This window comes from Macrosteles quadrilineatus, unplaced genomic scaffold, assembly GCF_028750875.1.
Source record: "Macrosteles quadrilineatus isolate MER2022 unplaced genomic scaffold, UCM_ALF_1.0 Scaffold_4__1_contigs__length_99947679, whole genome shotgun sequence".
NCBI lineage: Eukaryota > Metazoa > Arthropoda > Insecta > Hemiptera > Cicadellidae > Macrosteles > Macrosteles quadrilineatus.
This window is the reverse complement of record NW_026542597.1, coordinates 83,188,072-83,210,359: the sequence shown is the minus strand read 5'-3', so window position 1 is coordinate 83,210,359 and position 22,288 is coordinate 83,188,072. Positions and strand designations below refer to the sequence as shown.

Genomic DNA, 22,288 nt, shown 5'->3' with positions numbered 1-22,288 from the left:
TGCGAGTGAGTGAGGAGGGTCTTTTACTTTTGTGTTTAAACATTAATTATTTTGATTAAACTTGGCAATTTTTTATTTCATGTTCTATTTGTATTTCACTACAAAATACAATTAATTAGCTTGTGACGAATAAATCTGACGAGTTTAAGGAAATGTTTTAAGGGAAATCCAATTAGGAAAGTGGAAATTCGCTTATTCTGCAGGTTTGCTGCGGCACTATTATTTTTACTGCGCCCTGTATGTATGTGAATATTTGTGTGTCGTGATGAAAGGTCGTTCATATAGCTTTTACCGAAAGTGATTTTCTGGTACTTGCCCAAATTATTAACGTCATCGGCTTTGCGATGAGACGTGAAAATAACCCTACTGCTCGGCTTCACCTAGCGCGTGAAATGTTGTGTTCCTGATGTGTTCGTTTGGCTTTGTCTCAACTCTCAAACATGAAACTTTAGCGAGCACCAGCAAATGCGACTTTCAGTAGGTCTACTAACAATTAAAATAATGTTTGCTTTAAGCTTTTATGTATGTATGGTAACCGGCGACGGGAATTTTGTCCAGTGTGCTCATTGTGATTTTGAATTGTCCTCGAATTGACTAGTGTCTTGATAAAAACTCGACAGATTATGAGAAACATTTGAAAGACATTGATGCTAGAAAACGAGTCCATCTTAAAGATTTTAAGGATAGTATCAAAAGTTATTTTTACATTATCCCAAGTCAATGCTCATTGCCTACTATTCTAAATGAGTAAAATGCCAGGCAGCATAGCCAAGAGAGGCCATGAAGGCAGGCATAGAGATAGAGAATAGAATCAGCTGTTCAATTCGTTCTAGTTCAATTGTTTCGTTGTTTTCTTTCAGGCAGTTTTCAGTTTGTTATGGCCGTGAGTAGTCTCAACGAAGATAAAATGTGACGTTTGTATTACCTAGTTTAGTTAAGTTCTGTAGTTTTACGATAATTCGTTGTTATCTACAAACAACCAAATAAATCGAAAACGTTAGTCATCTTATCATCACTGTCAAGTTGGTAATTGACATCCATTTATGGCTGTGAGCTATGATGTTCGTCATGGTTCTTCTGTGTGTGTGTGTAAACAATAATTTGTAGATTTTCATCGGTTAAAACTTTCTTTGTTCATCGCTAATCAGAATCAGACATTAATCATGACTACTTTTGGTAAGTACTATTTCCATTAAGCTTCGAGGATTTGTCACAATTAATTGTAAGTTAGATCACATTTCAACTAAAGCTTTAAGATTGGACCAAACACCAGGCCTTATGCATAAGTTAATTAAAACCATTTAGTTAATTGGGTATTGGCCTGTTTGGCAGAAGAACTCAATTTGTTAGTTTGTTGAATAGTCCTAATTGTTTGTAATCCCTACAAGCGTGCACTTGGTGCAGGCCAAGGCCTAATGATACTAGGCCTAGGTACCTAACTTAAAACCTTTGGCAATTTTGTAAACACACAGGCCCCTAACTTAGGCCTTACCAACTTATTTGTTGGGATATACTAGAAGCTTGTTTTCAGTGCCCTCTATACAGGTTAGCCTACTTCAAAATGTATTTGTTTCTCCAATCTTACTTCTTACTTACTTCTGAAGTCTTCTCCGCAATCGATTGGGGAATCGTCAAGATTCATCTGTTTGGTTCTCGAAGTGAGCCCCGTTATCTAAGGTGTTGAAAAGTGTGTTCCTCGATATACTCTGCTGTGGTGTAGTAGGGCCTATTGATTAAGTATTGTTTAAGCTTGTATATAAATGTGTTGTGTTTGTCAGTGGCTTTTATAAAGTCCGGCAGTAAATTATAGAAATATGAGCCAGTGTATAGTGGGGTGTTGCTGAATTTTGTGAGTGTGTGTTGTGGAAGATCGATGTTTGCCCTATTTCGTGTGTTGTAGTTGTGTTTATCTTGTCTGAGACTGGGCGAGGAATTTATGGCCAGGATGATGGTTTCCAGAATATGAAGTGAAATAACGGTGAGGATTTTATTTTGGACAAAAAAGGGTTTGCAGTGTTCCTGATAATCCAGCCGCAGTATTGTTCTGATGGTTTCCTTTTGACTGGGACGGGTGGCGACGTCCTGTAATCCAGCTACTAGGAGGTCACGAATTGTGGATATTTATAGGGATGCACTGTGGATGCGATGCTCCCTGGTGTGGATTAACGTCCGCACTAGTGAGTACTACGACTATCCGCAGTACTATCCTGATAATTAGACCAAATTACAAGGAAAAATGTGGTTCGGATTCCACTATAAACTGTAGGTCCCTTAGTTGCCATTAGCTGTATGGGCTATTAATTAACAGCTGTGTCTAAGGAACATGTCGGCCTTAGTCACTAACAAGGCTACAAGATCGCGCCACTCATCCTACACTCATCCTTCACTCATATTTGGGTTAAAATACGCACATAGTGGCGTCCCCATCTTAACTAATTGATATTGATATTGAAGGATAAGGACTTTGTCGATCTTGCTACAGTAAACAGCCCCAATTCCGGCAGGTTAAGGTAAACTCTTCAATAAATATGTTTTTAAAGGGAGAAGCCAATAACTTATCAGCATGGGACTGATTTTATACACCTACACATTTCTGGGATTAAAAAAACACTTTTTATCAAAATATTTCTTAAAATAAATTGTATATAAGAGATATACTTTAGGTAGCCTACCATACATGCACATCAAGCCAGGTGTAACAATGAAATAGACATCCCTTTCTGCAGACTCTCAAAAACAAAAAAATACCCGACCATGGCATTCAGGATCTACAATAGTCTACCCCAAACACTGAAGAACATGGAACCTACTAAATTTAGCACTGCCCTGAAGACATGACTAAAGGATAGGCCATATTATAGCCTGAAAGATTTTTTTGAAAGTGTCCGTGCATCCACCGCCATGACAAAAGTTTTATCTAAAGAGAAAAGTTTTTGTATTTAGTAATATATGTAGGCTAAATATTATTGACACAACCTATCCGGCATCGCTGGTCTTGGTGACGAAGGAGGTACTTTGGTATCATCCCGAGGCCACCCTTAAAATACAGCGCGCTGTGGCGGTTATGTTAGGTTGGGTTATCATAAATATGTTTGTAGGACTTTCCTCGTGTTGTTATGAATCGTACGATACCAGATAAGTCATACTTTCTTAAAAGTAACTCTTATTGTTTTGTTTTTCGGTAAGTTAGACTAATGTTTGTAAGTTAATTAACAGATTATTTCAATTAGTATATAGTTTAAAAATAGCTTTAAGAGTGCTTTGATGTAGGCCCTAATTTACCATAAGATTCTTAGGCATATTACTGGTATTTTACCTTATCACACTATTTATGTACTGTACAAGATAAAAATAAATTTGACTTTGACCCATAATCGCGTTCCTCGATCACGGTAACACCTGTGAGCACATCTAGTGGTCCTGGCAATATCAGTGATCGTCTGCGGTGATAATTGCAAAGCCCGTGATGGGCCATTCCGTTTTAAAACCGAACGTGCCCTGCATTGTTTTGCGCCAGACAGGAAACAGGTAGACGGTCGGACTCTAGGTCGGATATTCTGAGAAATTGGTTATGTCGAGGTAATGAGGGTTCAATTGTATCTTGAAAGTTAATAATAGGTTATAGCTTACTGTTTACTCTCCTGACTCATCTTACAAATTTTAGAATTATGGGTAACTAACGGATTGGACTCCTTCCCGGTGGAGTTAGGCCTACTTAGGCCTAACTACTCTTCACCACACTACCAACAAAAATATTACAGGATAGGCTATTGTAAAACACAACCCAAGGATACAATCACACTATTTTATCGTTTACAAAGAGGGTTAAATAACTCTCCGTTAATCAAGATTCTACTAAATTAAATGTTTACTATTTTATTTCTTTTCCAGCCAACCTGTCGGTTACCATGGAGGGGTTCCCTATGACGGAGGATGTTCCCTCGACCACTTCCATTTCTTTCATCGAAGCCATCAACCAGAACTACACCAATGTCAACATGGATGACATCAAGGTGGACAGTACGTTCGCCATGCTGCTCTGCTCCATTCTGTTTGCTATGTCTTGGGTCACTTACATCACCTACTACAACTCAAGAGTGGCTGGATACTTCATCACCAAAGCCCTCAACAGATTCTTTGTCAGCGAAGGGTACGCAAGAGTCGGTAAGTTTGCGGAGATTTTCAATTCCATTTTAGTAAAAGAGTATTTTCACAGTGTTACTGGTTGATATTTTCTTGGTGTGCTAACTGGATATAGTCTTTTCTGGAAGGAGGTGTTGTATATTGAGAAAATTAAATGACCTACTAACTCTTTTAAATAAATTGCACATTATTGGTTGAACTAGCTGTAAATTTGCAGAACACAAGCACTAACATCGTGATACAGAGATTAAAATAGGTAAGTCCTTGGAGGTTAGCATTGGATCTTGGATTATTTTAAACAGCGGTCAAAGGGTTATTTATCATCCAAAAATATTTGTTCAAATACCAAGGTGATTGTGATTGAAATATCTAGTATACTGTGAGGTCATAAATTTACTTTGTAGTTTTGTAGCCTAATTGTTTTCGAAGAGAGTTCATGGAGGCTAACGGCCATCTTGGATTTTTCCACCATAAGAGCAATGTTAATTTTGTTAATTTCAAACAGCCGCTGAAGCTACCATCCTAAAATATTTGGTCGGATACCAAAGTGATTGTAATTTTAATTTCTAGTGCACTGTGGGATTAGACTTTTCCTGACTACTTTTGTGATTGTATTATGAGTTACAACGTTAGGCTCCTTCAAGGACTCTTAATGTGTTATTTTTGTTTCTAAAATACTTTTCCCGTATACTTTTTTTATTGATGTTCTAAAAATGAGGCCAAATATTGACAATAATTTTATTGAACTTACCTACTTCGATAACTGAATGAATTTAGTGCTATAATCATAAAGTCTCCGGTAAGAAAGAAGATTTAACTGAACCAGCTTGCTTGTCTGCAATAGGAGCTCAATTTACGGGACCTTAATTTACGGACAACCCTCAATCTACAAAAGGAAATGATAAATTTCTTAGGCAAGGAATATTGATTGTTATAGATCTTGCTACGTAAAAGCCAAGAGAATAATTTACTCCAATGTAGATTGGTAATTGAGCTGATGAAATGTGTCGACTTGCAGGTTCCTTCACTCTTTGTGCTCTGTCAGGAAAGATCATGTTCAGAGACATCATCTACATCACTCAGGACTACAGTGTGAGGATACAGGACGGATGGATGATATTCCGTTGGTGGAGAGCTTACGTGCCAAAAGATGTGTCAGAAGGTAGGCCTAGGTTATAACTGAGCCTATTTTAGTACAGTACAACCCTTCAAGTCTGGCCTTGGTTTACCGGTCCTCGGTGTATGTGGCTATTTGTTGGAAACTAATATTAAAAATTTATTTCCTGTAGCTTACAGGCATGTAGCTGCACACACAATTCAAGCACTCTCAAGGTTTATCTGTTTGTTCACTTTTTACTGTGTTCACTACTAAGTTGAGCTATTAGACACAACCTCTAAGCAGTTGGCTAATTATTTCCAATGAGGTTAAGTGCAATAGTTTTGTTTCTTAAACATAGAGTGAACAAGAAAGTTTTGTAGAAAACTATTTTAACGCCTGGTAATTATTAATGCCAAATTTTTGTGAGTAATTTGACTTCAATCTTGATTTAACCCTAAGGATTTTGTAGTGGGTAGGATTTTCTACTGCAAAAAAGAGATGAAAATGTACAAATTAGCACATAGAATTTTTGGAGCGACTCCTTCTTTGAACGTTAGTAGAGTCTGTGTCATTCTTATCCTTAAAAACCCTGGCCTATAGCAATATTTTACAAAAAACGTCTTAACCTTTAACCTTTATTTAACACAGTTTATGTTGCCTGAATTTATGTTATTTTCTAATTTTCATGTAAATTAACCACTTTGCTCTTTCTAGATAAAATTTATTTTGGTTTTACAAATAGCCTAGGCTAAGTGTAGAAAAAAATAATCCCAAAACTAAACAATACATTTCATTACATTAATCAGACATTATTATTGATGTAAGCTATGTATTATCATATTTATTAAAGGTTTGTAAATGCGACCAGGGGCTCAGTCCCGTGGTTTTAGAGATGTTTCAATTTAACGGATTTTTAAAATTGATTGATAGTGTGCCAAACTGAAATTTAGTGTCAACACGAACTATTGAGTTGATAGATCCGTCTCTCTGTTCCAGACTTGTCCCACTCAGACACTCGACTGTCAGTGTTGCTCAACGGGTTTGAGCTCCACGTGTACAACAGATCAGCTGTTTACGGACATCTAGAACGGGTCTTTGACCTCGATCCTGTGTTGTTCCCTTGGGACTCCAGCCTGTTTAAACATCCTGATGGTGAGTTGACTTAAGATGACTTGTCCTAACTAAAGTAGGCCTAAGTAGCTTTTTCTTGGTTCGAAATTAGACCCAGCTGTCTTTGATCATTGGGCTTTTATTAAATATTCCTGGCTAATGAAACAGCTGATTATTAACAATAACAAAGTTATACAATACATCTCACTCCATTCTACACTCACCCTTCACTCATAGTTAAAATAGGTACACTTCTAGACTTAGAATCAATCCCACTCAACAATTGCTAATTACTACTTCCTTTACGGTTTGAAAATCATTAGTTAGGTAGCTGTGAACATTGTTACAGTGACTACAATATTATTATCCTTCCAAGCTTTTAGGTTAAGGGCTTTATCACTACTTCAGTGTCTCATAAACCGATATTGATGAGTATCCATTTATATTTTTTTTGCTCTTACAGAAAGAGAATCTCATGATCCAGGAGGGAGGTCGAGGCCTCAACCGGGAGCAGGATCCTTAGGGAAGAGCTGGAGGGATCTCATCCCAGTAATCAAAGTTGATGTCTGTTCTGTAAGTCATAATCTTAGGAAAACTCAATTATTTTTAGTGCATTGAGGCAATATTGACTATGCGATGCATATTTGAGTAGGATTGATTAATTGATTGAATTACAAAATTTTTCTTAGAACTTAAGAGCTGTTGAACGTACACTCAACGTACTACTTTTCTTTGTCACAAATCAAAGAGGAATACCAAGCACTTTTACCTAAAGAGTGAGATTTTTCCAAAGGAGACGATGACAAAAAAATCCCTATTATAGCCTAAGTTGTGTTTTATTGTTGAGGCAAATATTATAAAACAATACAATGGACAAATATTTACAATATTGTAGACGATTTAGAATGTCTTATATTTTACTTACTTACTGCTGGAGCATCACAAATTTCAATTCATTTTTTACCTCGTAGATTAGCCCCCTCCACTCTTCTCTATCCTCTGCCTTCCGGATTTCTCCTCCCCACTGGATCACATCCTTCTTGACTTGACCAATCTTATTTAGCTGCTCTGTCTAACCGATGTCTTCCTGTAGGTACGGCCTCAAAAACCTTCAGTCTTGTGCCTGGTACAGTAATTACAAAAGTAATTTCCGAGCTGGTACATAGTCATCCATATCTAGGTTCCTTAATACTAAGTTCCAACAAGTATACAATGTATCTTTAAACAATGTATGAATTTTTTAATAGTTTCATAATGGATCAAATGTGAACTCCAGTTTAAGTAGAATAAACACACAATTATTGTTACAAACTGTTCACACAATCTTTCTTTGTTTTTCCAGGGGAGAGTTGTATTTGGCAACAGGCTGGTGCCTACAACGTTGTCAATTTTGGTGGAAGAAGCTCACTTTGTGTATTCAACCAAACCTGCTGCGTCACGGCTCGACTACTTCATGCACTTCGCTAAATGTAAAGCTGAGAACTTCAAGGTCAGTAGTGTCATTGACTTTGGATAATGAAGTAGTGTCATTGACTTCAGGGAGTGAAGTGTACATCCAACCTATTTGGACCTGTATAAAGCCAGATTTTTATCACAAAAAAAATTAGTTAAATGAGCCGTAGTGTTATATTTTATTTTTTATTTTAATTTATATTTAAAAACTGTTGCAGTTTATACATGTACTAGCTGTACCCACGGGCTTTGCCCCGTTTAACTTCATAAGTATTCGCATGGCTCAATCACGTCCTGGTTGAAGTTCGTTCGCTACGCTCACTCACCTTTAGGTTAGAGCTCGTTCGCTGCGCTCACTTGCCTTCAGGTTAGCTCGTTCGCTAAGCTAACTCGCCTCCAGGTTGAAGTTCGTTCGCTACGCTCACTCACCTTTTGGTTGCAAATCAGCTGTTGTCATAAATAAAAAAAAAGAAAAATAGTGCTGCACCCTGTTGGTAATCCTTGTAACTTTAATGCTATTGAACATCATAGAACAGAACCAACTTGTTTAATTGAAACAGCTGTTAAGATTCATTAATTCCTTTTAAATATGAAAAATCATAAGGTTAACATGGGAAACTCCAGAGCCACTGGGGCGGAGCCCGAAAGCCTGATCAAAATAAAAACTACTTAGTTTTCCTATTTAATGCCCAAAGAATCGGTGTACCGAATTTCAGCCTCCTAGGTAAATGGGAAGTGGGAGATTTAGTGATGAGTGAGTGAGTCAGTCAGTCAGTGAGGGCTTTGCCTTTTATATATTTAGATAGAGCTGATGACCAACTTACAATTATAATGTAAACAGTAAAAAAAAATTAGTTTTTTAATGGTTTGTGTAAATATCTGTAAAAATCAATGGTGGATTCCTTTGTACTAGGAATCAACTAACTCTTTTTCTGTATTGTGTTCTACTGGTTTCATTAATCATAGTTTAAGTTTAGTTTGATTCTTGTGATAGCTTCCACAGTCAATTCCTCTAGGTGGTAAAATTTATCTTTGGGTGATGAAGACGACAATGATGTAGTTGCAGTGATGCATCAGTCAATTTTTTTAAGGCACTAATACTCCTTCATTTTACAGTTCTTTGCTGTGTCACTGTCATTGTCGTCTTCATCCACGCAGTCATCTCCCGAAGACCAGGATTCACAACCTTAAGTCTAGTTTTAATAATGTAATTCGATATGCACTTATGAATATCATAGGCCTACACTTAGTTATTTTCAATTCAATATCTTTTTGCAGGTACTGCTAGCCCCTAGTCCCAAGTACATAGGCATGGCTGATGATCCTCCTAGGTACATGGGGGAAGGTTTTGTAGTTCTCTCGTCCAACAACATCGAGCTTTACTACTACATGGACGAACCTGGTAAGCTTTCCAGCCACATTAATATTATTTGGACGATATCAATATTTTTATAAATGGGTTTGGTTCTTTTTATGATTCTAACAATGTATAAGATCAAATTAAGTCACAGTCTAACCAAGTAATCAATTTAGTAAACTACGGTAACGTAAGGTATGTTTATAAATTATCATAATTCCTCGTTGCAAGGAGTTTAAAGTATACCATAGGACCTGTCATGTGTTGTAGTCCTAAGTTTCTACCCATTCACAATTGTTGATGGAAATAGTCCAAACCCTACTCTAAGTATGTTAAATGTTGCAGGACTTGTGCCAGAACAGCCAGAGATGCTGCAGCTCGCCAACGGAGACATTGTGGAGTCTGCTCCTCCCATCTGGGGAATAGATATCAAGGTACAGCTGAGTGGTAGTGCTTGCCTGGTAGTCAGAAGTCTGCTGATTCGATTCTGAGTGAAGTCAAAATATTTATAGTAGTTCGAAATTGGACCAAGCTGTCCTTTGATCATTGAGCTTTTAAAATGATTCTGGCTAAAACACAGGTAATCTTAGTAATCAAAATAGCTGTCATTTCATTCATTCAAATCTCATCTTCACCTTTAAGGACGCACAATAGTGTGTAAGAGACTTATTTGGTTTATCTGTAATAAATAAATAAAATTGGTTTAACTTGTTGAGAAGTTATAATTTAAGTAATTCTCTATGTCTGGTGCTTTACAAATAATTATTTCTATAATTTTCAGTGTGGGAAAGGTACAGACTTCAGTTACGGACCTTGGGCTGACAGACAGCGAGACCATCTATTCAGGTTCTTCTTTCCACAGGATTGCCAACCACTGAAAGTGAGTTGAAACTTGTCATTGTATGCTATGAAAAATATTAAAACATATGTTTTTTTTTAAGAATTGGAAAGGCAAATAATTGGTTTTCCCTCTAAGCAAGGTCTAGGACTTATTAATTGTATTATAGATTCTTAGAAATTAAAACTCAAAGCAAGTATTAGTAGAGCAAATTATATGTCTTTGAAAAAATAAACCGAACTCTTTATCTTCGGTTCTGTAAACCTTATTGCCATAAATCAGTCATTAGTAGGCCTACACATAATAAGCATATTAGTAAATAATAAGGTATTTAAAGTAATTTTAAATTGTTTTATGGTTGATATTTGACAAGGTTCCTTGTATTATTTATTAAAATATAAAAAAAATGTTTACAGAAATATTGATCATATTTTTACTAAGCCAATTCTAGGTCATAAATCCAAATTAGCAAACCAAACAAATTGCTAAGTTGGAATAGGGGACTAGATCTGACTTTATAACATAAAAAAAATATATTTTTTTGTTGGGCTTGATTTTTACTTGACCAAGGCCAATGGGCTACAGATGTAAATACGTTGTGTGAGTAACATTGATTTATCGAAGTAGACATATCATCTAAAGATGGGCCTGCTCATACTAAGTCGCCCTATAATATTCACATGTTTCTTTATTCCTCTGGTTCTATCCCGGAATCGTTTTCACATTACTCCAGACTAGGTCTAAAAGGGGTTGGGGCATTATCACTTTGAAAAAAAAATCCATTCGTGATTGGTAGGATTTGAACCCTGAACCTCAAGGGCCAAAGTTCCGCGCTCATTCATTAGACTCGCTCGCTTCCCAGTTTGACATGGTTACAAAGTTGGCGAATTCGACAGCAATCAGTAATGTACCTACTTCAATGAATTCTGTCAGTGGCTCAATTCTACTATGTCCATTTTGATTCTAAAACTGAAAACAACTACTATAGTGATAGAATGTCTTGTCATATCAATAGTAAAAAATTGCAGTACCAATTTAACCATTTGTCTCAGGTTACCCCAGCCCCCAAGCCAGGTGAGAAGAGGATGGTCCAGTCGTTTGACCTGAGACTCAGCACACTAACTGAAGCTACGATTGATATACTGTTTTCTAAAAACAAGGTGAGCAAATAAATATCTTTACTAAGGGGATACGTTGGAATTTAAACACCCAATTTATGTTTTGCATCGTTAATTTGGTTGGAATAGGGTCATAGTAGATAAATGCAACTACAGCTGTTGAGTGCTTACATTGATTTGTCTTTTGGGAATGACTCTTAGCTGTCACAATTTTCACTTTCTCTTGTAATATTTCATTAACTTAAACTTAATCATCATAATTTTGGGATTATGATTTTCCGATAAAAATAAGGTTGTAGTTTTTACAAAAATGAAGATTTTTGATTGAAATTTAGTATGTTGTAGTCCAAAGGGTTTGGCACAACCCACAGCCCTCAAAACTGTAAAAACAACGGTTCAAAAGTTATTACAATTTTGGTGAGTTCCCCCATAAAAATATCAAGTTGATTCTTATGTTTTCTAGTTTTAAACAGTAAAACTATGTGCATAACTTTTTGTTTTGCTCAAGCTAAAGTGAGAAATTATGTGTCAGTGTCAGATTTCTGGTACAGTTTGCTTTTATTTCTAAACAACCAATCAGCTGAGTATAAATCAATCACTTAATCCATCCAAACTCCTCCAGGAGACCAACGCGGTCCACGTGAACGTCGGCCCCGGCTCCTACATGGAGATGACTCTGCCCTGGGTCGTGTCGCCGGACGGATACACCACCAAGGTGATCGGACAACTGCTCCACCTCGAGGCCACCACGAGTCTCACCTATCGCAGTCTCGTGGTGAGTGAGACGCTGGAGTTCACCTTGCGCTCCAAGTACCCTCTCAAGTGGAACGGACATCAGGAGTGGTTACTGCACCTCACTGGCTGCAAGGCGACCGTGTGGTTCATCTACGCACACAAGGAGTTCTTTCAAGGTCGGTGTAGCAACATAAACCAGTGAGAAGTCAGTTGCAACTAGTTATTTTGTCAAAACCACCAAAACTCTGGAACATTTTTGGTTTTGAAATTTAATCAGTAAGTTTTGGGATGTAAAACCAACACTGATAAAATAATAATATCCTGAAATGCAACAGGTATAGTTACTAATACAACATTGACATATTTTAGTGGAAATCCAATCAGGCAATTGAAAGGGGATGCGGAATACTACCAACTAACCAATATGGAAGGCGACTCGAATACTACCCCCCCCCCCCTAGCAAAATGTGATGTCACAGAATTTTTAAATTTTACAGCATGTAGTTTAGGTTAGGTTAGTTTAGAACTGTTTGACAATGAAATTTGAGTGCCTGTGACTGGAAATCTGGCCCCCCCCCCGATCTCTGACGTCAACATGACGTAGGAACCTGCTTGGGGGGGTAGTTGTCCGGGGGCAGTATTTCTGTAACTCAGTTGAAGTTCCCTCTAAAGTTAGTAGATTTGTTGAAGTGGGGTTTATTTTAGATTGAAAATAATTAATTAGTCACTTATTCATATTATTTCAGGTCAGATGCCCAATTTATTTTGTTTTTTATTGCATGATAAATTTTTACTACCAGTATTTTTTTGTGTACCTTAACCCCGCAAGTAAAGAGAAAAATTCTGGTTTTTAAATCCAAAATTTCTGGTTTTGACTATCACTAAAAGATATCTTGAGGGGGGGGGGGAGAGTGGGTAAGAGAGAGGTAAGAGTGGCACTTTCACCATCTCTACCCTGGATCAAATTAAATAGATGTACGGTAGTTTTTTATTTTTTTGAGGTGTTTGAATAATACCTGAGCTATCAACGGTTAAGCATTATCTTCTTTTTTCCTACAGACATGGTCAACGACTGGTCCAGCAAAGCTCGTCCAGATCTGCTCCATTTCATCCCCTACACTTGGAGGATCACTCTGCTATTGAAGGAGTTTGAGTTCATCCTTCCTTGCAATGAGTACAACTGGATAGACTGCTCATCGCAGAGCCAGGAGAATAGTGAGTGTTTTGAGCCCAACTTAACATAAATTTAGGATTATTAAGGATGTTTCTGTGATTCAGGAAGCTATTACCAAAGCATTGTTTAGACGGAAAAATAAACATGTTTTGTGTTCTTTTATTGTGTATCTATTAGCACTTGGACTCAGATAAAGGTGAACTCTTCCTTTCCAGATAAATTTCGTACTATTTAAATGCCTGAGAATAGGTGTGAGAAAGGATAGGATAAGCAGGCTTACCTTAAAAAATGTAGGCATCCCACTTCATTCACTACAGAACACAGAAGAAAACACAAACAAACAAAATAAACACTGGATATTTCGAGGCCACTGGCCCCTTTCTCAACATGGAGAGTCACATTGGTAGAGTCTTTCACTGTTACTATTTAAATGATAATTTATACATTTTTTTACAGTGTGCATTGGGTTTTGTGGAGAGTTATTTGACCTCTCGTTTGACCTTCCTTTTGTGGACTTCTTGCCCGCTGTGCTTCCTCTGAGATTCTGGATACAGGTAATTTATTTTACTGTTGGTGATTGGTTTTTATGTAAGTACTTAATTATCTGTGACAGGTATGGTAAAGAACTGCACTGGTTAGCAAACTAACTCTATTTAATAAGATGCATTTTAATATGCCCATTGTTTAAAAACTTGTTTCACGTCCAGGGCGAGAGCATGGACCTGTCTATGTATCTACCGGAAGTGTTTACGTCGCAGTGTATCGTCCTGGCTCTGGACCAGAATGCAAAGCTGCTGGGTAGAGACGGCAACATCATCAACGGAAGACTCAACGAGAACAGTCGCAAGTGGCGTAATAAGTGTCAGCGAAGGTAAGTTTTAGATATCCCATACCAGTTTTAGATTATGGACCAGTTTTGTGGGAGATAGCCAATTTATCATTAAAATTAAACATAGTTAAATGGTCAAAAGAATTTTTTAAACTTTTTCCATTACAATTAAAAACCTATTGTAATCTTTGAGAGCCAGCTGGTATAGTGGTAGAGTGCAGGATTTTGGTCTACTAGGCTCCCAGGTTCAAATTCCACCAATCACCAACGGATTTAATCTAAGTGATAATGCCGTGACCCTCTAGGACTAGCCTTTACAGGCCTTTAGTATTGATAGCCCATTTTACACGAGACCTGTAGGCGGTTAGGTTACTTACCTCAGGAAACTTGAAGTACATTAGACGCAAATAACCTGCCCCGTAACCTGCCTGCTCTACTGGCCTGGTGTAAACGCGGATTTAAAACCAGATTAAACAAACTGTATTGAAATACATCAGCTGCTCATTCGTTTATTAAATAGACCTAGAACAGTAGATAAAATCCATTAAATAAAGATAAAAATAAGTCCAATATTCCAATGGCAGTGAGTGGGTATACAAAAAGTAAAGAATATTGCTAACCAGTACAAACATTTTATTGTAGGTTATGAATTCAACTTATACCTAACCATTGTTTGAAGTCCAGCAATACCAAACTTAACTTTCTCTAGATGGTGAGTACGCTGGATGTACGGATGCCCTGGATACAACTATAATGTATCAGTTAATTATTTATTTTGATTGTACAGGGAAGTTACTGGAGAAACTGTGAACACTTTAAATGATTATATTATACACTAGAAGTCATACCCGTCCTTCGTACGGGGTTGGCATATAAGTATAAAATGATTATTCCAGTTATACTCAAGCTTTGCGTTTGCAATAGGGGAGGACACAGTTTGATAACATTTCCTTCTTTAAATTTACAGTATACTATAGTATGACACATCTACAATAGTCAGTCATAATGTTCTACCACTTCACCTAAACAATAGATAAAAACAAATTATAAATTGCTAAATATCACTAATTATTCATGAAATAAAAAAAAAAACATATCTGTAAACAATCCTACTTTGACAGTTCTCATTGCCTTTCTCTGTTGATGATGGACTAGGAAAGTATTCAGATTCAAGTTGAGAAGTGGGTAATAGAATATTTTCATCACTCTCAAAATCTGTTTGCTCTAAGTCCAATCCGTCCAGTGGTTAATGCGTGATTGAACTTCAAACAAACAAACAAATAAACAAACAAACACACAAACTTTCACATTTATAATATTAGTAAGATAAGATAGTAAGATGTGATTTGTGAATGTGGAAAAAAATCTGTTGCTAGGCAATGTAAAGAAAATATAAACAGTCTTATTCAAAATTATATATAGATGACATAAAGGAACAACAATTATTGATTAGTTGCATTTAAAAAAAAAATGTGGTGGTAGATTGTGATATTAAGTGTGAGCGGAGAAGAGAAGACCAAGAAAGAAGATGGAGAAGAGAGAAGACGAAGAAGAGAGAAGACTATGAAGAGAGAAGGCAAAGAAGAGAGAAGGCAAAGAAGAGAGAAGACAAAGAAAGAAGATGGAGAAGAGAGAAGGCGGAGAAGAGGGCTACATAGAAGAGGAGCAGCTTAGATGAAGAGAGCGGACAGTGGCCCACGTGGAGAGCTACATAAAAGAGGAGCAGCTTAGATGAAGAGAGCGGACAGTGGCCCACGTTGAGAGCTACATAAAAGAGAAGCAGCTTAGATGAAGAGAGCGGACAGTGGCCCACGTGGAGAGCTACATAAAAGAGGAGCAGCTTAGATAAAGAGAGCGGACAGAGGTCCTTGAGTGGCTTGGAAGATGAGAGCAGGCGTAGAAGAAGAAGAGAGCAGACCGTGGTACACGTGGAGAGTGACGGAGAAGAGGAGCGGCTTGGAAGATACGGATTAGAAGATAGGAAGCTGAGAATTTGATTTTGATGCAGTAGTAAATGCCACCACACAAATAAATAGTTGTTCCTTTGTATTCTATTTTTCTTTTTTATGATTTTATGGTAAGGAGTGTGTATTGAATAACTACGATCATCACCAAAATTAATTATGAAAATAAAGCCCAAAATAAAAGTTATTTGAAATATAGTTACAGTTAGTAAAATGGCCTCATACACCCTATTCTGTGCAAAAATATTAATTATCCTTATCTATTGTAAATAGATGTCAAAGAGTACTTTAAATTTATCAAACAGATAGGCTACGTATAATTTAAAAGTGTCTTTAGGTGATCCAAATGTGTGAATTCTTTAAGAATAGGCAATCTTAGCTGCCAAATTCACATGATGCAATTCAAAAATAAAACACTCTCATAGCACTATATGAACCTACTAGTTTTATACTGGGTTCTGTACAAAATATTGAATGGTACCAAAACCACAACATGATCAACCAAAAGTAAATTTCTTAGTAATTGAAAAATCATAAAACCATTTATATAAATTTAGTATTATCAACAATAATCTCAGGCTAAAGCCTAGTGTTCGAGGATGTGAAAATTGAACGAAAAGAAACAAACAACTCGGTCAATCGTATAATATGAGTTTTTTCTGCAGCCCTGTTTTTAAATCTCTATCTATCTTATTACAGCAATGGTTGGCTAGATTGCTGGTCTGTGCCGATAGTTGCGCTCAGTATAAACTACTCCTACCATCCGATGCCTCCGTACGGACCCCCACCTCAGGCTGACATCACAACTCCGGAGAAGGAGGAGATATTGTTGTCTCCAATGAGAATCCCCCGGAGTAGGAAGTCCCCGGCACTGCATCACTGGAGGGAGGTTAGTAGTGGCTGTACTAGGGATGAGATTGTACCTTTAGTTTGGAACGGGATAGAATATTGATTTCCTGATTTCAGGGACAAGTACGGGACAGGATTTTTCTCCTTGGGCAAAACAGTTTTGTTTTAAAAATCCACATGTCCCACGGTCACAGACGTCATCGTCTGTTGGGTTTAGTCGACATCTCCCACAAACCATCATCGTCTTTTGGGTTCCCGGGGTGATTGTGGACATTTACCACAATCACGGAGACATCATCACCATCTCCTGTGATTCTGGAACAATCGGGAATACCTTCCACTATTGCAGATACATAATTTTCCCCTGGGTTCCTAAATAATTGTGAACATCTCTAGCAATCACAGAGATATCATCATTGTTTTTTTGTCACCCCCCCCCCCATACTGGCGACATTATCTACTCGATCGAGAAGACATCATCATGCATGATGCAGTGAAATTGTTCATGCTTTTGGTTGGAATAAATATAGAGAAAACTTCAAATAAAATGATGTCGGAAGATTCCTGGTCCAAAGATGGTTTATATATTTTCCCAAATTTTTCTAGATTTGTAGGACTTGTCTGTAGGCTGTGACACTCTACTCTAAGTATTGCAGTAGATCAGTCTCATCATTGTTTCCGAATCTGCGGTACGAAGAGGCCACTGCGGTTGCACGAATATATATTACGATTGTTTGTGCTGGTGATTTAGTTTTGTTCATGGCATCTGTGTTTATAGTTAACAGGATGTTAGGACTAGGACGAGATTATTGTTTTTTATAGGCCTGACATGATAAAAGTTTCTGTATTCGTTCCAGCAATCTGGACTTCCAAAGTTTGACCCTACAAGCCTAGCTCCGGATAAGGTCAGTCTGGAGTTAGAGATAGGACCCTCTGTACTGTTGGTCTATGGCTCATGGATCAGGGGATTCGTGAATCTAAAGGTAAATTATTTATATTACTAAAGTTTTAAAAATGCTAAGATTTTAGTCTAGAAATAAATAGTATACTAAGTCTGGAAAATAGATGTTAAGGAAGGTGGTTGTTCCTATGTGACACAAAATTTAGTGTATGGTAAAACTCATTTAAGATAAGTGGCGCACAATATTTAAAATCTAACCTAACCTAATCTTAATTTTAAAAAATTGCAATGTACGTTATGTTCCTACCCACTTGAGAACTGAAAATTCACTACTCACAATTGTTGAGGGTGCAAACTGCACCATGCCCCTCCCTCCTTCTGGGCATCCCAGTAAACACCAGAATAACGTTCTGGAAATTACTTTTGTATACAACTTGCAAGTTGGAAGTAAAAATTTAATTATTTTGCAGGAGAACATTTTTGGAGAAGACCAAGTGTTCACGGACATGAATGAGAAGCCAGAGATGCCCAGTGGTTCCAAGACAGGTCCTGGTGGGGGTGGCGGGGACACTCAGACCACGACGGGGTCTGACGATGACACTATTAGTCATAAGGATTTTGACCCCCGCGAGTACAGACCACTAGAGGTGGTGGTGTCCATCACGATGCACGATATACAGGCTCATCTAGTCAAGGTAATACTACTGTATGGCAGATTCGCTTTTAAACAAAACAATATTGTATCATAGTTGATTTAGTCAAAAATGATAATCGTCTTAATATATGGGCTTATCTAAATTAAATAGTGGAACCTTTAAATGGTTAATAGGCTTACATGAATGGGAAAGAGTCCAAACTGGCAACAAAACACTGTCACTGATAGCATTTTTAACCTAGGAAGGTTGGATAAGTTTGCCTTACTTAGTTGAAAATGCTGTCAGTGACAATGTGTTGTTGCCAGTTTGGACTATTTCCCATTAGAGTAAGCCTTCCTTCACATAAAATCCTAAAAAAGTTTGGTCTTTGTGCTCTAACTTATGTTAAATTCCTAATTCAGTTGTTGGATAAGAGACAATATGATAGTCTCCTAAGTTATAGCTTTCCCCCCTATTTTTAAGTCAGAATTCTTTCCATACAAAAGCAAACTGTGAGGAATTTTTTGTAAGTTTTTTTACCTTGGTAGGCTAGCATTACAAAAAGCTAATTACAGAAATCTGTTATCACAAATAGCGATTTGACCGTACAAATTAAACACTGTTGAAACAACATAACAGTAGACATACACCTAAGTAGGCCTACATTGTTAAACGGCAAATGCAATGTTAAAATAGGGAATAAATATGACATGTTTGAGGAAAAGTAAAAATTCAATCAGACAAATAGAAACTTACTTAATTTACAGGTTTACTTTCTAAACTTTTTTCTATTGTTGTAGAATTGCAACGAAGGGGATCCACCTTGTCCGATCATTCTATTGGAGAGGTTCGGCTTTGAAATGAAGAAAGGCTACAAGGAGACACAGCTACAGCTGTTGTTATCACCGGCCATCCTACTGAGCTCTGATAAGGTGACGACACGTTCTGTCAAGGACAAACATCTCAACCAAGGTCATCTCATGCTGAGCGGACTGCAGGTAATGCCAACTGTCCACGTCTTTGTTTGAAGTAAATTTTTTGTGATACAGTAGAACCCCTCATATCCGGCCACCACGGGACCAAGCCCCTGACCGGATAACGATTTGGCCGGATAAACCAACCTACTATGAAAATGATAATTCATACCTAATAATAATAGGTAATCTATATATGCAATCAAAAGTATAATTTAATTCTGTTCTGGGATCATTTAAAAAAAAATAAACATGTTTGTAAAAAGAAAAAAAAATATTTGTAGGTTAAAGCATAGACTAAGCAACACTTAAGTAGACTCCTCATCCCATTGTAAATTTTGAAGCTTGTTTTTCATGTCTAGTTCATGTACGTCCACACTGATTGCTGGTGTAGACCACATTTTGTTTCTATTATTTTAGGGTTATTTTCATGATTTGTGCTTTACTATTTGGTTATATAACTAGGGGACCAGTTATTCTTTATGATTAAATCGTTTTATATGATTAAATGAGGTTTTAAATGACTGAAATAACAAGAAACAAATTGTAAACAAAACATAACCTCTACAGTTGGACGTACAGAACAAACAATAAAATTGGCTTCAGCTGTTCCATAAGGATGACAAATCTACTAAGGGAGTATGATTTATCTATGGTTAAAGTCATTAAGTAATGAATGTACAAATATTATGATTCCAGGTAACAAAACCTATTAAATGGAGGTAAAAATGACAATAAATTGTACTTAAAGATCATTAGGACTTAAATGGTACATGCATTTCTACTCAACATTCTTAACCATTTTGTGAAATACAAAAATTAATGTACTCGTACTGTACTGTACTAACCCCACTTTGGAAATAATCAACCAACTGATCAGAGGTTAGGCCTATTTGCTCAACTGAGTATAGTGACTCAGCAAATAAATGTATAAACAAACAGATAAATAATGAGAACAATTTATTTTATGACTTGAGCAGTCACAAAGACTAGTGGCTGCATCTAATGTCTGTAAGCTGTGAGAAAAAAATTTTTGATATTGGCTTCCTGGAAGGGGCCGGATAAACAGAGGACCGGTAAAACCAAGGCCGGATATGAGGGGTTCTACTGTAGGTTTATGTTATTTTTGCTAAACTACACATTAAGTAGCTGGTTTCTGTTCTGTTCTCTTTGTTGACTGGAAAGTTTTTGTAAAAAGGTCAAATCAGTTGGATGTTCGTGAAATCAGCTTAAGTGCAGTGAATTCACCTGAATTGTGGTGTATTTATATGGAATCTGGTAAAATCAGTTACAGTACGGTGAAATCAGCTCGAGTCCAGTAAAATCAGCTACAGTACGGTGATATCAGCTGGAGTCCAGTAAAATCAGCTAAAGTACAGTGTAGTGTAATCAGCTCGAGTCCAGTAAAATATCAGCTACAGTACGGTGTAATCAGCTGGAGTCCAGTAAAATCAGCTACAGAACGGTGTAATCAGCTTGAGTCCAGTAAAATCAGCTACAGAACGGTGTAATCAGCTTGAGTCCAGTAAAATCAGCTACAGTACGGTGTAATCAGCTTGAGTCCAGTAAAATCAGCTACAGTGTAGTGTAATCAGCTGGAGTCCAGTAAAATCAGCTACAGTACAGTGTAATCAGCTTGAGTCCAGTAAAATCAGCTACAGTACGGTGTAATCAGCTGGTGTCCAGTAAAATCAGCTACAGTACGGTGTAATCAGCTGGAGTCCAGTAAAATCAGCTACAGTACAGTGTAATCAGCTTGAGTCCAGTAAAATCAGCTACAGTACGGTGTAATCAGCTGCAGAACGGTGTAATCAGCTTGAGTCCAGTAAAATCAGCTACATTACGGTGTAATCAGCTGGAGTCCAGTAAAATCAGCTACAGAACGGTGTAATCAGCTTGAGTCCAGTAAAATCAGCTACAGTACGGTGTAATCAGCTTGAGTCCAGTAAAATCAGCTACATTACGGTGTAATCAGCTGGAGTCCAGTAAAATCAGCTACAGAACGGTGTAATCAGCTTGAGTCCAGTAAAATCAGCTACAGTACAGTGTAATCAGCTTGAGTCCAGTAAAATCAGCTACAGTACGGTGTAATCAGCTGGAGTCCAGTAAAATCAGCTACAGTACGGTGTAATCAGCTTGAGTCCAGTAAATTCAGCTACAGTGTAGTGTAATCAGCTTGAGTCCAGTAAAATCAGCTACAGAACGGTGTAATCAGCTTGAGTCCAGTAAAATCAGCTACAGTACGGTGTAATCAGCTGGAGTCCAGTAAAATCAGCTACAGAACGGTGTAATCAGCTTGAGTCCAGTAAAATCAGCTACAGTACGGTGTAATCAGCTTGAGTCCAGTAAATTCAGCTACAGAACGGTGTAATCAGCTGGAGTCCAGTAAAATCAGCTACAGAACGGTGTAATCAGCTTGAGTCCAGTAAAATTAGCTACAGTACGGTGTAATCAGCTTGAGTCCAGTAAATTCAGCTACAGTACGGTGTAATCAGCTGGAGTCCAGTAAAATCAGCTACAGTACAGTGTAATCAGCTTGAGTCCAGTAAAATCAGCTACAGAACGGTATAATCAGCTTGAGTCCAGTAAAATCAGCTACGAGCCGTATTAATAAAGATGAGGTAAACCTTTTACTTGCGAAAATTCGAGCAAATCCTTCAATCTGTATTAATAAAAACTAAAGCAAAACCTTTTGCTTTAGAAGTAAAAGGTAATCTATAGAAATTTGAGGTTTTGCTCATGACTTGAGTAAATGGTTATCAATAAAACTGACCATTTACTTTTTCTTTGAAGTAAATCCTTCAAAAATGATGCATCTGATCAGTAGCAGATTATACGTTTAAGTAAAAGGTGTGTGGTGGTTTTACAGCGTGGTGCTAAATTTTAGCGAATTTCCTAAATAGGGAAAAAGCTATTCCGCAGGTCTCGTGGTAAGACCTAGACCCATGACCCATTTACTTTTCCGTTTTCAGGTCCCCAGAGGCCACCAAAAACCTCCTCCATTCAAATTCATATATATGTGTGCCCGTTAGCACAACAACTCAAGCAAAAGTGATCCGATTTTGATTAAATTTGGTGCAAACGTATAAACCCACGTTTATTCTAAGGGA

The 22,288-nt window shown here is 37.3% G+C and overlaps 1 protein-coding gene across 1 annotated transcript in view; it reads left to right on the top strand.

Annotated features, from left to right (window-relative positions):
* Positions 1-888: 888 nt before the first annotated feature.
* LOC128992615 (bridge-like lipid transfer protein family member 1) overlaps positions 889-22,288 on the top strand; it is a 119,151-nt gene continuing 97,751 nt past the window's right edge. Inside the window, exons 1-18 of the mRNA XM_054416282.1 lie at positions 889-1,176; positions 3,892-4,164; positions 5,162-5,305; positions 6,239-6,394; positions 6,816-6,925; positions 7,695-7,841; positions 9,083-9,206; positions 9,507-9,595; positions 9,943-10,041; positions 11,052-11,159; positions 11,740-12,028; positions 12,912-13,067; positions 13,483-13,580; positions 13,734-13,897; positions 16,519-16,708; positions 17,526-17,651; positions 18,040-18,264; positions 19,005-19,202. Of these exons, the coding sequence (XP_054272257.1) occupies positions 1,164-1,176; positions 3,892-4,164; positions 5,162-5,305; positions 6,239-6,394; positions 6,816-6,925; positions 7,695-7,841; positions 9,083-9,206; positions 9,507-9,595; positions 9,943-10,041; positions 11,052-11,159; positions 11,740-12,028; positions 12,912-13,067; positions 13,483-13,580; positions 13,734-13,897; positions 16,519-16,708; positions 17,526-17,651; positions 18,040-18,264; positions 19,005-19,202 (2,709 nt within the window). The 5' untranslated portion in view covers positions 889-1,163. The remainder of the gene's footprint in view (positions 1,177-3,891; positions 4,165-5,161; positions 5,306-6,238; positions 6,395-6,815; positions 6,926-7,694; positions 7,842-9,082; positions 9,207-9,506; positions 9,596-9,942; positions 10,042-11,051; positions 11,160-11,739; positions 12,029-12,911; positions 13,068-13,482; positions 13,581-13,733; positions 13,898-16,518; positions 16,709-17,525; positions 17,652-18,039; positions 18,265-19,004; positions 19,203-22,288) is intronic.